Source organism: Mus caroli, unplaced genomic scaffold (assembly GCF_978045245.1).
Source record: "Mus caroli unplaced genomic scaffold, Mus_caroli_1 scaffold_11, whole genome shotgun sequence".
Classification (NCBI taxonomy): domain Eukaryota; kingdom Metazoa; phylum Chordata; class Mammalia; order Rodentia; family Muridae; genus Mus; species Mus caroli.
This window is the reverse complement of record NW_028227266.1, coordinates 110119555-110135105: the sequence shown is the minus strand read 5'-3', so window position 1 is coordinate 110135105 and position 15551 is coordinate 110119555. Positions and strand designations below refer to the sequence as shown.

Below are 15551 nucleotides of genomic sequence, written 5' to 3'. Positions count from 1 at the left end.
TGAAGTTGACCCTCTCTTTCACTTTTATGTGGGTTCTGGGGAATCAAACTCAGGTCACCAGGCTCAAGATGGAAGTATCTCTTCAGGACAAGCCTTCTCAGCAGCCCCTTCATCTTATTTTTGGGGACAGCATCTCTTACTGTGCCTAGAACTCACTGGTGAGACTAGCTGGCCAACAGGTCCCAGAGTGCCTCCTGTCCTTCTCCCCAGCCCAGCACAGCGACTAAGAGCTGGTGTTATATATGACTTCTCAGATGGGAACTGGAGAGCCAAACTCAGAGCCTCGTGCACGGCAAGCACTTTACCAGCTGAGCCTTCTTTTTCTCCCTAATTGTTACCGCACTCCTTAGGAGCATTTGAAAACCCACACACTGTCCCAGACAGCACTCTGGGGCTCAGGGGAGGAGGCTCAGTCTGCTTCTATACCCATTCCTTGCACCTCTACCAGCATCCTTCACTGCTCGGCACTGGCCACGAAGGAAGCAAAAATAACTAAACAGAGAACCCAGCATCCATGGAGTTTGGGCTTTGTAACAGACCAAATGGTTTAGAAAACAGGAAGTAACCTACATAGAGGCCTGGGGACATAGGATCCTGGGACTGTCAACTAGTTACCAGACTCTCTCCTTGTGAGTGTGGCAAATGTCTTCCTTTCATGGTGTCAATGTGTCTGTCTATAAAACACCCTCTTCAAGAGCAGGGAAACGTCTTCAGCTGTCCAATCCATGCATAAAACAATCAAATCACCAGACATCTAACTTAAAGCAATGCTCAAGGAAGCGCACAAAAGAGCTTCCATAGCCAATACACAGCACACTTCCACCCACAGACCGAAACTTTCTCTTAAGTCTGAGACTCTGCAATCCTGGGGCTTCAGGTGACCCCAAGGTCCCAAAATACAGAGGGAGCTGATGCGTGTACACCAACTTCTTTCGGATTCCTTTTTATTTTTAAAGTATAACCTGTCATTTTGGTTTTCTCAACATGCACACAGGTTAAGAACACAACTTGGAGTATGAGGTCCTGACGCTTGCTTTCATGTTAACCGGTCTGGCCTGCCGGGCCCGTTTTTTTAGCATCAGTGAGGGGGCGGCTACCCCTGGCATCATCTGCTGTTACACAGGCAATGCTATTACTGAAAACTGTCAATTGTCTTCAAGAAACCTTTGATGTGTGGACTACCGGAGTCTCTCTCTGACCAGACACTGATGGATTTTATATGTGTGAGAGGTTATGTTTCAAAGAGAAATGAAATGCTGGATCCAAGCTGTTTGTCTTCACGGCACCTATAACTCTGCCTGGCTGTGAGAACAGGACCCTGTCATGCTCAGATCCTCTGTGGTCTCCTCGCTCCCTCTCTCCTCTACAGATTCACTTTAATTCTAGGACACGCCTATTTATTGATTCTGAACTACCTAGAAAAACAACTTGAGCTCACAAAATCATTTTATTATATGTCTTTACTACAAAATTCAATCTAAAAATAGTCAGCTATAAGGCAAAAATATTTAATAACATTTTTCTTATACATTAATTTTAATGTATTTTGGAAAGTTTATACACATACCAGCTTTCCTTCAGAAACTTCAATAAGCTGGGTTTTTTTTTCAACATTTAAAAATTCTTAGTATCTGATCAATGTAAGGAACAGCACACAGCCGTGAGAAGAGGGGCCTAGAGGCTTGATTGGCAAAGTGCTTTCTGCACAAGTCTGAGGACCTGAGTTCGATCCCCAGCTCCGATGTAAGAAGCTGGGCACAGTGGTACCTCTTGTAACTCCAGCACTTGGGGAGACAGATGAAGGCAGATCCTCGGGCCCACTGTTCACCAGTCTAGCCTAACTGTCCAGTTCCAAGACAAATGAGAAACAGTGTCTCGAAAATAAGTTGCTACCGTGGAATAAGCATCAAGGTTGTCCTCTAGTATAAACTCAAATACACACACACACATACACACACGCACACACGCACTCACACATGCACACACCCAGGCACGCCGTGAGAGGTACTGGAAGAGTCGCAAGAAAGGCCATCCACTGCAGACGGTAATACCATAAGAAGTCAAGGCTGCTCTAAACAGCTCCTAGTTCTTCCCCATTGTAACTGGTAGGTGTGAGGCTATTTAACACTAATTAATGTAAGTTTCCAGGGAGAACAAGGAGAGAGGCTAGTAGAACACGGGTTTCTTAAACTTCTTCCAGTCTTCCTGTGGCACATGCCAGTGGGAGCTGCTTCTTGGAACATGTTCCACAAATGGAGACTCTAGATGAGGGGCACGGTGCCAGTCTTCAGGGAGTTAACAGTCTCTCAGGAGGCAGGTGTGCCCTTGATCACAGGGTGTGTGTGTGTGTGTGTGTGTGTGTGTGTGTGTGTGTGTGTGTGTGTGTGTTTATGTGTGCATGTGCATACATGTGTGTATATTTATGTGCACACACGTTCATGTGGTGAGAAGGCATATCTGTGTAGATGTGGAAGCCAGAGGTTGGCATCAGGTATGTTCCTCAAGTCTTTTCCATCTTATTTTCTTTTTGAGACTGTCACTTACCAAAGCTGGAGCTCAGTATCAGCTAAAATGGCTGGCCAGGGAGCCCCTCCACCCCCCTGGGCTCCTTCTGTGAGCATCCCCCCAGAGCTGAGATTACCAACGTGTGCACACACAGCTTCTTTCATGGCTGCCAGGGAACCAAACTCAGGTACTCAGACTTACACAGCAAGCATTTTACCAACAGGGCCATCTCTCTAGCCCAGTCACAAGAATCCTGCTACCAGCATTGATTGTGTAGGACACAGGCTTCCCCGGTGTCTCTCGAGAGTTGACAGATGTGCCAGGTGGTGGTGGTGCACGCCTTTAATCCCAGCACTTGGGAGGCAGAGACAAGCGGATTTCTGAGTTCGAAGCCAGCCTGGTCTACAAAGGGAGTTCCAGGACAACCAGGACTATACGGAGAAACCCTGTCCCGGAAAAAAAAATAGTTGACAGATGTCCTGATTTTATAATCATCAATACCCAGGATGCTATTTTTGCATAAATACATAGAAAAATGGCAACACTGTATTTGGGGGTCGTTTCAGAAACTGTTAGAAATTCTGTCCCAATCCCAAGTCAAATTTCACTGAATTATTCTTTATGATACTCGAGCCAGCAATTTAAACCGTTCTTAAAGTCAATCATTCCAAAACATTACAAATATTACTAATTTTATACTTGATGTTGAGTAACAGCAACATGAAAAAATTAAAAAGCCTTTAGGTTTTTGTAATTGAATTGTGTGCTTTCATAAAAGCAGAAAAGCTTTAATGTAAAAAAAAAAAAGCACTACAATTCATAAAGCATAATAGTCTTGAATCAGAGCCACAGTGTTTTACTCAAGGTGTGTCAAGGTTAAAGGTCACGGCAGCACGCGAAGGGCAAAGTGTACATGGTTTGTATTAGGAGCCAACCCTGCAGTGACATCACATTAGGAAACAGCCACAGACACGGCCAGAAACACCTCAGGTTTGTCACCTGTTTGCTTTTGAATTAATTTTTAGTTGTATGTTCAGAAACCTTTCTGTTGCCAACTGTTTTGTGACCCGCCCCCCCCCCATTCAGTTACACAACCCTGTGTGGGTTGACACGCACTCTCTAAGAATCTGTAATGCAGATTCTCATATCTCACTGCAGAGAGATGATCAAAACGGTTCTGCTTCAGAGACTCAAGGAAATCACAAAACTACCACCTCCAACTAACCGCCACTTCATACTATAATTTAATACAGAATCGAAGCTGGTTGCATCCCAAGCAGGCAAGCTGGAATCGTTCTTAACTCAATATTAGGACAAAGGGCTAATAATGATTTGGAAGTAGAGTGAATCTGAATTTTCATTCTGTGAATAACACCAAAGTGTCTTCTGGAGGAATTACAGGCGACACAGAAAATCATTCACATTTACTTTAATATTAGCCCCCCCCCCAAAAAAAAGAGCACTTTAAAGATGAGGAGTGGCCAGGGATGGGGATGTAATTCAGTTCAGAGAGGTTTGCCTGGAACATCCAAAGCTCAGGGAGTGGGGGGGTGGCACTCTCCTCCATCCCCAGCACTTATGAGGAGGATCAGAAGTTCAAAGTCACCTTATTAGCTGGTGGGCAGCCAGTCTGCAATACATGAGATCATGTCTCAAAAAAAAAATTAAATGAATAGATAAAACATTAAAATAAAGTAAAAAGTGAAAGTGTGGGTCATAGATCCCCAGAGTCCTTAGGGGATCCGCCTGATGTTCAGCCAGACAAGCAACTGCCTAGGATAATAAATGTCCAGAACCCAGCGGGTCACCACAGTAGGCTTTTTCTCTAATGAGTCGCTGGGTGATCACGAAGCTTCTTCCATATCAGCTCCTCCATCTGAGGAACTCGGTCCCCAAGATGGCCAGAGCAACAGAGCAGAGTGGAGGTAGTGCCTGACCTTTAGCTGCCTCGCATAAGAGATGACACAGAGCATTCCCACCCAAGGATCTAAATCGATTTGGCTCAATCTGCTGAGAATCTCTGGAAAGTGCAGACACGCCCCTACTCATGGCTGTCCTGCCTAGAGGAGAGGAACACTGATGCCTATCTGCATCCTCTTGGCAGCTGAGTGCTGCTTCAATACTCTAAACTGCTCAGCTCCTCTGATCTTCACCAAACATGGACAAGCCATGCCCCTGCAACCAGAGAAAGCCCTCTAACAGGGTCAAGATGGCTAGCAAAAGACAGGAGAGGTGGTGTGATTAGGGACCTGGACAGGAACCATGGTGTCAGCTGAGAAAGGATATCTTGGGTATCTGGCAAGACCCAACTCTCTCTGCCACACAGAAACTGAAGCTCCAGGGTGCTCTAGCTGCACACACCTGAAGTCAGTACACACACACACAGAGAAAGAGAGAGAGAGAGAGAGAGAGAGAGAGAGAGAGAGAGAGAGAGAGAGAGAGAGAGAGAGAGAGACTCTCTACCAGCTTCACCTAAGCCATCTGCACAGCCACTCCTAAAACCCTGTCAACCTTGAAGCCCAAAGACACTTCCTGTAGAGTCCTACAGGAGCAGTGCCTGTGGGGTCTGCTCCCTTGGAGAGGTGCTATGGTAGAGGTGGGCTACATAAGGTGCAAGGATCCTGTTCTTAAGGAGTGTACAGTTTGGGGGAGAGGCAGGTATGCACTTGATCTCAGGACTTTTCTCTGTGTGTGTGTGTGTGTGTGTGTCTGTGTGTCTGTGTGTCTGTGTGTCTGTGTGTGGGTATGTGTGTCTGTCTGTGTGTCTGTTGTGTGCATGTGCGTGTGTATGCATATGCATACATGCTCTTGTGGAAGCCAGAGGGTGATATTGGGTGTTTCCCCATGCACTTGCTTCCTGGTTTTTTTCTTTTCCTTTTTGACACATTCCCTCCCTCAAGCCAGACAGAGGTCACTTTCAGCTAAACAGTCTGGCCCAGTCACAAGATCCCCAGCACCAATCCCAGCAGAAGCAGAGGAAAGAGCTCCGTGCTTTCATGGGAGTTTCAGCAATTCTGCTTTGATTCTCCTCCCCAAGTCAATGAGGCTGAAAGTCCAACCCTGGTGAAAAGAGGAAAGAAAAAGGCACTTGGGCATGCTGGCGCATGGTGCTTCCTTCAGCTGGTATTTTAGGTTAGCCATTATAGAGAAAGAAAACACAGGACTATGTTTAAAAACATTTTCCTTTTTTATTTTCTAATTTATTCTCTCTCAGTGTTTGTGTGTGTGTGTGTGCATGCACACGCACGCTAGCACATGTGTGGTAGTCAGAGGACACCTTGCTGGAGTTGGTTCTGTCCTTTCACCAGGCAGATGCCATTGGCCGGGCAACTTCATAAGATTTGGTTGCAAGTGCATTTACCCACTAAGCCACCTACCTCACCAGCCCTAATATTTCATACTGAACATCTCAGTTACCATAAGACTTTTCTCTAGAAGTCACACACAGGTTTGTTTTATGACATTTTATCTCTATGTTTCCTGTCCTTTCTTTTCCCTTCCTCAGTGTGTAGAGTTTCCATCTGCCACTCCCCACAAGAATTTTAAGCCTCTCTGCCTTAAGATACTGAGTGGAAAGTTTACTGGGCTCTTAAAGTTGAAGCCAGATAATGAATCTCACAGCATTGATATGACAGCTTCTATGTCAAAACCATCCATAATTTTCTCAACTTCTTTTCACTTTCCTTAAAAATGTAGGAGACCCAAAAAAAAAAAAAATGTAGTCCTAATTAGGCAAAGTGTTTCAGACCCAACAAGTCAGAAGCAGCAGACACAAAAGACAGGATAGTAACTCTACCAGATCCATCCAGGAAGAAAAGAACAGACACAAGATGCACAAGGATTTCAATGACTGGTTTCAGAAATTTCACGTCAGAGAAGATAGATGGTAAATGCTGTTGGGTACCTGCGGTTCTCATCCTCCATTTGAGTCCTGTATCCTCTCCATGGATACCTGTGGTCCTCATTAAAGTCCTGTATCATCACCATGGATACCTGTAGTTCTCATCTCCAGCAGCAGCAGCAGCACCAACCACCCCAATCTCATCCTTTCCATCAATCCCCACATGCAGTAAGTCTCCAAGTCCTGTTGCTGTAGCACCAGACAGTCTCCTAAATTTGATGCCTCTTCCTCCCCGTTCCCATAGCAACTGCTTCAGCACCTACTCATCACTCCTGCTCATCACATCCGACCTCAGCACCCACCCCATCACATCCAACCTCATCCTATTGCAGACCTACCCCAGCCTGGTCTCTTCAGCCTTGCTTCCTGCTCCGACCAGCCCTTGGCAAAGCAATGTCTCTCAACCACAGAGCTGAGAGTTTAGCTTAGAGTTGTAGTGATTCCCAGGAAAGCCTGACTTACTAGGAACCACAGGTCCTCAAACACTGCCCTAACTTTGTACTTTGATTTTCATTATGCCCTTTAAAAAATATTATGAATCATTCACGTGACTGTGTTCTGGTCAAGTTTTGCCATATATATTTCCCCCATATGTATTCTTGAACTATCAATGTAATTTGCTTAAGGAAATGTGTTTGTATGTGTGTGTGCATGTGTGCATGTGTGTGTGTGTGCGTGCGTGCGTGTGTGTGTGTGTGTGTGTGTGTGTGTGTGTGTGTGTGTGTGTTGTGTGTATTTGAGACATGACCCCTCTATGTAGATCTGACTTTTCTGGGACTCATTATGTACCATGGCCTAGCTTTGAACTCACAGAGATCCCCCTGCCTCTGATTTCCAAGAGAAAATAATGGTTTTAATTTTTACTTATGTGCATGTGTATTTATGTATGTGTGTGCTTGTTTGCACATACTCGTGGAGGTCAGGGGTCAATACTCTGTGTCTTTCTCAACCACTATTTCATTGAATCCAGAGCTTGCCTTTTAGGCTAGCCTGTCTGGCCTCCCCAGGCCCTGCCTTCCCAACTCTGGGGTCACGGGTGTGCACCACCTCTCCCAATTTTGCTTAATTTTATGAAGATAGGTGCTGAAAATTGAACTCAGGTCCTTTTGCCTGTTTGGCAAGTACTTTACAACTGAGCCTTCTCCCACAAAAGTCACTAAAATAGTTATCTAGTAAAAAAAAATAACAAAGAAAAATGGTAATGTGGAGAGATTGAACTGAAGAGAGAATTGAGTCATCACATAGGCCGTGGGCAGGATACACAGCACACCACACTCATAAGGCCCTGCAAGGGGCTTTCAGAGACAGAACCAGAGGCTGTTTCAACAAAAACAGTGCCCATCAGATCAAACTCAGGTCCTGAACTTATTCAATTTATAGCTACCGTGATGGTGTCCGTAGATGTTTGAGTTGGGTTTATAGTCACAGAATAGCACTAAGCATCAAGACTGTTGAGCGCCACCATGAGTGTGAGCCGCGTTATAATGATAACAATGTAAGCCACACTAGGAAACCAAATCATTTTCTTTCTTCCTTTAAAGAGATCAGTGGGTTGCTCCCATTGGAGACACTCTAGCCTCAGACAAATGTGGAAGGAGCTGAGCAATTCTTCTATTTATTTACTTATTTGTTTATTTTTAATTTTTGCTTCTATGAGGGTGTTCCCCCATCCACCCACCCACCCACTCCCACTTCCCGTTTGTGGCATTCCCCTACACTGAGGCATGCAGCCTTCACAGGACCAAGGGCCTCTCCTCCCATTGATGTCCACAAGGCCATCCTCTGCTACATATGCGGCTGGAGCCATGGGTCCCTCCATGTGTACTATTTGGTTGGTGGTTTAGTCCCTGGGAGCTATAGTGGGTCCGGATGGTTGATATTGTTGTTCCTCCTATGGGGCTGCAAACTCCAAGAGCTGAGCAATTCATAAGCCACTGACTCATTGTACTTCTGGCAAATAGGCTATAGACAAAACCACCAATACATCTACTGCACAGGAGCCAGAGGGCAGGACTCTCATGCTCTGTCAACACTGGTGACTCCACAGCCACATATGTGTTCCCGGTGGTAAGCTGGAGAAACTGTCCCCGCCGGGCCTGTGAGAGGCAGAGAGTGTGAGAGAGTTGTGCCGTTCTTACCTCGGCTTTTAAGAAAACTTCAGCACCACTCAGCCCATCCTTCCTGATGCCGCTTCGTAGGCAGAGCTCTATTCCTACCGAGCCCTTCTCCCCACACTCCATCTCCCAAGTGACTCCCAGCTCAATGAAGACACTCCACACTGTTCCACCGCACCCTCCCATTAAATGTGCGGTTCCCTTATCCTACAATACCACTTTCCATTTGCCTTCTCCTCCACCTCCCTGGCCACTGTAACTCAGCTTCAAGAAGCTGGTTCAGATCCAATCGCACCAGGAAGTTGTCCTCTATTTCCTAACCCTCTCTCTTTGCAATCAGCACATACCAGTTATGCCGAAGAGTAGGTTTCTTTGGGATGCTGCCATGTGTGTGTGTAATGTAATGTAGTGATTACATTTAACCCCCTCCTCATTGCCATCTCTTGTTCCTTACTAGTCTACTTCCTCTTTCCAAATACCTTCCCTTCTAACTTCATGACTCTTTTAAAAGTATAAATTGCAGAGGCTGGAGGGGTGGTTCAGTGGTTAAGGATACTGGCAGCTCTTACAGAGGGCCTGGGTTCACTTGCCAGCATCCAGTCGCCAGCTCACAGCCATCTGTAGCTCCAGTACCAGGGGAGCTAATGTCCTCTTCTGGTTTCCACTGCATCAGGCATAGAGGACACAGTCATACATACAAGAGAAACACCCATACACATAAAATAAAAAGAAGTGATTATTTAATAAATAGAGAGAGGAAGAATTCCATGGATGAAATAAAACATAAATTGTCTGTTTTGAAAAGATTATTACTTTGTTTATTTGTGTGTGTACACGTGTGCGAATTGGTTCTCTCCTTCAGTTGTGAGTTCTAGGATTTGGACTCAGGTTATCAGTTTTGCTGTAAAGTGCCTTCACTGAGCCATCATACCAACCCAGTATATTCTCTCTCTCCCTTTCCCACCCTCCCTCCATCCCTTCCTCTCCCTCCCTCTCTCTCCTTGACTTATTTTTGCTGAGCATGATAACGCCCAGTTTAATTTGTTTCCGTTTCATCTTTCTTTGTGTTGAATTCACTATAGACACATTGTAGACACATTTGTAGACACACCCTGTTTCCATTATCTGTTCACCCTTGATGGACATGCAGATCCCATACCCTGATTATTGTGAATAGCACTACAATAAACACAGGCATCCAATATTATATTTCTACTATGTACTGATTTTGATTATTGACTTTGGTTACATATTTATGAGCAGTATAAGTGGATCACGTGTTTGTGGTATTTTCAGGGTTGTTTGTTTTTAAGACCTTCCATATTGATTTCCATAGTGCTTGACTGATTTATAATCCCATCTACAGTGCATAAAGGTTGTCCCCCACCCCCACCAACATCTGTTATTTGTTTTCTGGAAGACAAACGTTCTGACTGGAGTGACCTAGAATCTCAGTGTGCACCCTCATTGCCCATTAGCTTTTCTCCCTAGGTTAGAATTATCCATGTCAACATCAGATCATCCCAGGCCCACCACACTGTGATAGGACCAATAACCTGTGTGTTCCTGAATTCGCAAGGCCAGAATGAGAGAGAAGCTGTATTGGCCATTTGGTGGGAAGGAACTGACTCAGGAGGGCTGATTCTAGGACATCTGAAAGCAGCTGGATTAGATCCAACACCCACCAAAGACAACATTCTAATAACAGCATCCCTTGGCTGTCTTCAGCTCAGGTCCTAGCCAGATCCTTCCCAGAGTCCTGAATTGACCTACTGTCATCCCACACACTGCTCAGCCTCCATGAGGGTTCAGAATTTCCCTGGGAAGAAATGACTAAGGACCTTGCATTCAAAGTGCGGTCCCCAAACAAGAAACACCTCCAAGAACTTAGGTGCCAGTAAGAAAAGAGGAATCTTGAGTTCCAAGACATTCTGAATCCAAGTCTCCATTTTTACCTATTTCACCAGATGGTTAAATTACCCAAAGCTATTTAAAAGTTTGGTACAGTCAAAGAATCTCTTCTGCCTAACCATGTTAGTAAGCTCAGTCGTCTTCCATTGGAGCATCTGGTAAGAGTTGTACATCACTGTCTCCTCAGAACAGCTGGAACATACCCATCTTAGCAATAAAGGAAACAAGCTCAGAGTGGGCGGGTCACAGGATCATGTGACTTTGAAATTTCAGAGTCAGGATTTCCAGACAGGTCTGAAAGGCTCCAAAGCCCTCACTCCATAGCCATACAGACTGGGACCTGCCATGCGCAAACGTCTGATAATACTTAGCTTTTGAGATTAATGCCGGTACTTTAGAGACTTCTTGACCCTTCGTGTTCCACTGACCCGGAATTAATCTCTCTTCTCTCTTACTACCCACACGATGGTGTCTCCACACATGCCACTGTTCCCAGGAGATGGCCTCTCATCCCGAGGTAAGCACTTTATAAGCTTGCTCAATAACTATTTGATGAGTTCATGAAAATATTTCCCCTTTAATCATCAAACAATATGAGGTCAGGTGAATGGCTATCATTAAGGAAAGGAAGGTGAAGACTCTAAGATTCCCAGGGAAGTTCAAAGTCTTGCCTGGGGTCTCTGGGAGGCCTCACACACCTAGAATTGGAACCTAAAGCCCCTCCCCAGTTCCCAGGACAGATGCCTTCGTCTTCTTGCTCCACCTTCCTGGATTTCCCACTTCTGACCTACACCGCCAGGCAGTGCATGGAAACATCTCTTTCAAGTTACTCCTCCACAGATACTTTTAGAAGGGCCTGCCACAAGATGGAACAAATTTAGATGTTAACAGGCAGCAACCTGAGAATATGGGGAAACCTGGGCACAAACAGATAGAGCAAGCCCCTGGACCCCAATAAGGGAACTCCTATCAACCAAAGGCCTCTGAGGAAAGCGGCCCTCTCAGCTACAGAGACCTGCTGTGGAAAAGGCCCCTAAGGGGCTCCAAGACCAAGCTGGAGGACACTAGGTCACTCAGCCTGGTGAGGCACCACTGCAGCCTGTGAGTAGGAGGTTCACAAGGCACCTTTCCTTTGCTGCATTTAGGAAGACACTAAGGCTCGTATAAACGAGAAAAGCAAACTATTTTTGCCTGAAACATTATGGGAAACATGAAAGGAAAAATTTCCCCTTAACTGGGCAATGGAAAGATTTTATACACACACACACACACAAACACACATACATATACATGCACACACAGGTATACACACATAGATAGATGCATACACACACACACAAGCACACACATAGACCCACACACAGGCACACATACATACACAGATGCATACACACAGACAAACACAAACATGCATACGCATTCATACATACACACAGGCATATACACATAGACACACACACATGAACACATACATAGATACATACACATACAAACATGCATACACATTCACACACGTATACATACATATACATGCACACACATAGGCACATGCATGCACATACACACAAACATATGCATACACACACATACAAACATGCATATGCACACACAGAGATATAAGAGCTTGGGACAACAGAACAACTCTCCACTTTATTTTTGCTTCTCTGAGTACCAAGTCCAAGGGCTGTCCCACCCAGAACTCTGAGCACTGTGCCAAAGGCACACTGATGAGGCCATGGTGCTGAGGTTTGCCAGTCCTGGGTCTGGGCCACCAAGACCATGAGCCAAGATGAGGCACTGTGAATTCACCCAAAGGCGACTTAGAAGAAGCAAGCTTTCCACTGCTGCTGCTACCAATGCTGCTGGTAAGGAACAGTGGGAGGAGGAAGCACACGAAGAGTGAGAAGGCTCTCAGACATGGTGGCACATATCTGTAATCCCAGCACTCGAGAGGTGGAGGCAGAAGGATCATGAGTTCAAGGCCAGCCTCCGGGACATATATAGTTCAAACTCAGCCTAGTTTACATGAGATCCTCCTTCCAAAAACAAACATGGAAAGAAAGCAGGGAGGGAGGGAAGGGGGGGTGACGACGACATGTGCTGGTTAGTTATTTTGGTCAAGTTGACACAAACCAGGGTCATTTGGGAAAAGGGACCTTCAATTGAGAAAATGCCTCCATAAGACTAATAGTAAGTCTGTGGGCATTTTCTTGATTAATGATTAACGTAGGAGGGCCCAGCTCAACGTGGGCAGTGCCACCTCTGGACAAGTCAGCCTGGGTTATATAAGACCAAGACATGGGGACAAACCACTAACAGCATTCCTCCGTGACCCCTGCTTCTGCTTGTCTACAGGTTCTTGCCCTGAATTCCTGTCCTGATTCCCTGTCATGGCGGACTGTAACCTGTAAGCTAAAATAGACCCTTTCCTTCCCAAGCTGCTTCTGGCCATGGTGTTTATGACAGCAAAGAAGAGCAAACTAGAACAGGAGGGAAATGACTCCATGTTCTGGGGTTTGTTTCCTTGGTTGGTTGGTTGGTTGGTTGGTTGGTTGGTTGGTTGGTTGGTTGGCTGGTTAGTTGGTTGGTTGGTTGGTTGGTTGGTTGGTTGGTTGGTTGGTTTTGCTGTTGTTTCTCAGAATCAGACCCCAAGGAGGAATCCCTATGACAGGGTGTGAGTGTATTCGTTGTTGTTCACAGGAAAGAGTGGTTGGGAACTGCAGAAGCCAGCTAAGACCCAAAAGCAAGCCAAGTGAGGGAAGCAAGACCCTCAAAGATTCTTGGGAGTTAACCATGTAATGACAAAGAAACTTAATGATAAACAAAGAACATTGCGCCTCACTCAGTGTCCTAGTGAGGAGCCTAGGAGGTGACCTAACTAATGTTGTCCTCAAGACCCATTAGTTGTCAGTCAGGGGCCGCCCCAGAGAGATGTGCACTTACAGCCAGTCCTTGCTCTGAACATGTAGCAGCTGAGCAGCGCAAAGGTCAGCCTCCAATGAAGGTAGGGGGTGACTTACAGCTCAGAGCCAAGTACTCGGGGCTCTAATGCGCCACAATAGGACTGTGGAGAGAGAGCTGGACAGTATAACTCAGAAATCACAGCTGCCTCCCTTTGCCCTTCCTCCCGTGGCATCACGCTAACAATACTATCACAGAGAACTTGCTTTGCTGAAGTTGGGAGTAGACAAACCAGCACTCCACAGCCCTGTTTCCTCCCTGGGGATCTGCTTTCTGCTCCCCAAGGAATAACGTGTCCCTCCCTAGAGCTCTGGGAATCTCGCTTCTCTGTGATCCTTAGCCCAACACTAGCCCTAATAGATCGATCACCCCTGTAAAAGCCAACAGACCCACCCCCCGCAGGCCCCAAAACAGTCTCCTTAATGCCAGCATATGTTATAAGAGCGGTTGAGAGTGGGACCTAGCTCCCACTGGACGGCTATCAACCATCAAGTAGAGGACAGAGAATGGTCTGGACTCAGAAGGAGTGAGGCAGAGAAATGACTCACGGTATGGAGCAAGTAACAACCTAATTCCCTCCACAGCTTCTCAGCCCCACTCCCAGCAGGCACATACTCTGGGAAGGTGTCCCCAGACGCCTCTGCCCAGCCCGGGAGCTGCCTCATCCTTTCTCCACCACACCTCGCCCCCAGAGCCAGACGTGGAAAGGAGTGAAAACGTGGGGCTATATTTGAAATGAATTGATGGTTCTATTTCTCCCGCTCTGATCTAGCCTGCTAATTCCCAAACACTCTGCCTGTACTGTTTCTTTCTAACCCCCCTTTGTTCTTCTGTGACTCTCTGGCTAGAAACAGCGCTCTGGAAAGCAGGGTTCAGTAAACCTCTCCACAACTCTTGGGTGACCTTTGACAAGGAGGTAGCTCTAGAGCTTCAAAACAGAGATTCTTTCAGAAAAGGATGGAATGAGGGAGGTCTCTAGGTGACTAGTGCCTCCCCCATGAAGATTAATCAATGACAGCTCCCTCTGTGGTGACTCTTCCTGCAGCCTCCTGTACCTGCCCAGTATGTTTTTTTTTTCAGGAATGGCTTTCTGATTGCCCAGAGGGGAACCGCTCAAGCTGGTGTCACCCCCTAGCAAGTTTCCCGTTGTGTAGAGGGATTGCACAAGTACACACATGCACACAACACACGCAGAGCACACATGCATTCAAATCGCAAGCCTGCACACATGCCTGCACAGTGCATCCCCGTAGGGTCTGCCTCTGTTGCCCCATCGCTCAGAGTGGGGTTCCCGACAGTCACCGAGAGCACTTACCCGGAATGGGAGGCGCAGGGCGACTGGGTGCCGGCGGGGCGGGGGTCGCGGGCGGCGGCGGCGGGCGCAGGACCGGCGCGGCTGGCATGGTTGGCGGCCTGGCTGCAGGTGGCAGCTCTTGGACGTGGCCCGACGGCGGCCAAGCGGGCGCAGGAAGGCGCTGGGACTACTCGCTGCACAGAGCGACTCAGGTCTCCTCTTCCTTTAGGTTGCTGCTGGCGGCGCAAGGACGGTCTCCTCAGCGCGAGCTTGACAACCGCGCTGCTGCTGCCGCCGCCGCCGCCCCGCCCCGCCCCTCCCCGCCCCGCCTCGCCCCGCCTCGCCCTAGGCCACCCGGGGGCGGTGGAGTTGGCAGTGAACTTGAGCAAGCAGGGCGCTCCAGGAGAGCTAGCTGGACAGCCAGTACCCCACAAGATATAACTAACTCTCTCTCTCTCTCTCTCTCTCTCTCTCTCTCTCTCTCTCTCTCTCTCTCTCTCTCTCTCTCTCTCTCTCATATATCTCCTTTCCTTCCCACCTCCCTTCTCTCTCCTTCCTTCCCTCCTTCCTTCCCCTATTCCCTCTGCCAAGGCTGTTCCAGTCAAGGGACTAGGGGACTGGTTTTGACTTGAGGCTCTACAGCGCTCTCAGTGGGTGACTCCTAAGTCAAGGAGGCCTGGAACCCCAGCAACCCTGCCTCTCCCTGCAGCACAGAGGCCAAACTGTAGGTACGCCACCAAAACGTTCTTTTTGCACCCAGAGTCAAAGTTAGGACACAGGGGAAGAGAGTCAAATAGACGGAGCTTTAGAGATCAGATGATGAATCTTCTACCTTGTCTGACAGAAGTCAAGCAACACCTGATGG

At 47.0% G+C, this 15551-nt stretch overlaps 1 protein-coding gene across 1 annotated transcript in view; it reads right to left on the bottom strand.

Annotated features, from left to right (window-relative positions):
• Positions 1-14984, bottom strand: part of Dclk3 (doublecortin like kinase 3) — a 59126-nt gene extending 44142 nt beyond the window's left edge. Inside the window, exon 1 of the mRNA XM_021173300.3 lies at positions 14708-14984. Coding sequence (XP_021028959.1) covers positions 14708-14795 — 88 coding nt within the window. The 5' untranslated portion in view covers positions 14796-14984. The remainder of the gene's footprint in view (positions 1-14707) is intronic.
• Between the last annotated feature and the right edge of the window lie 567 nt (positions 14985-15551).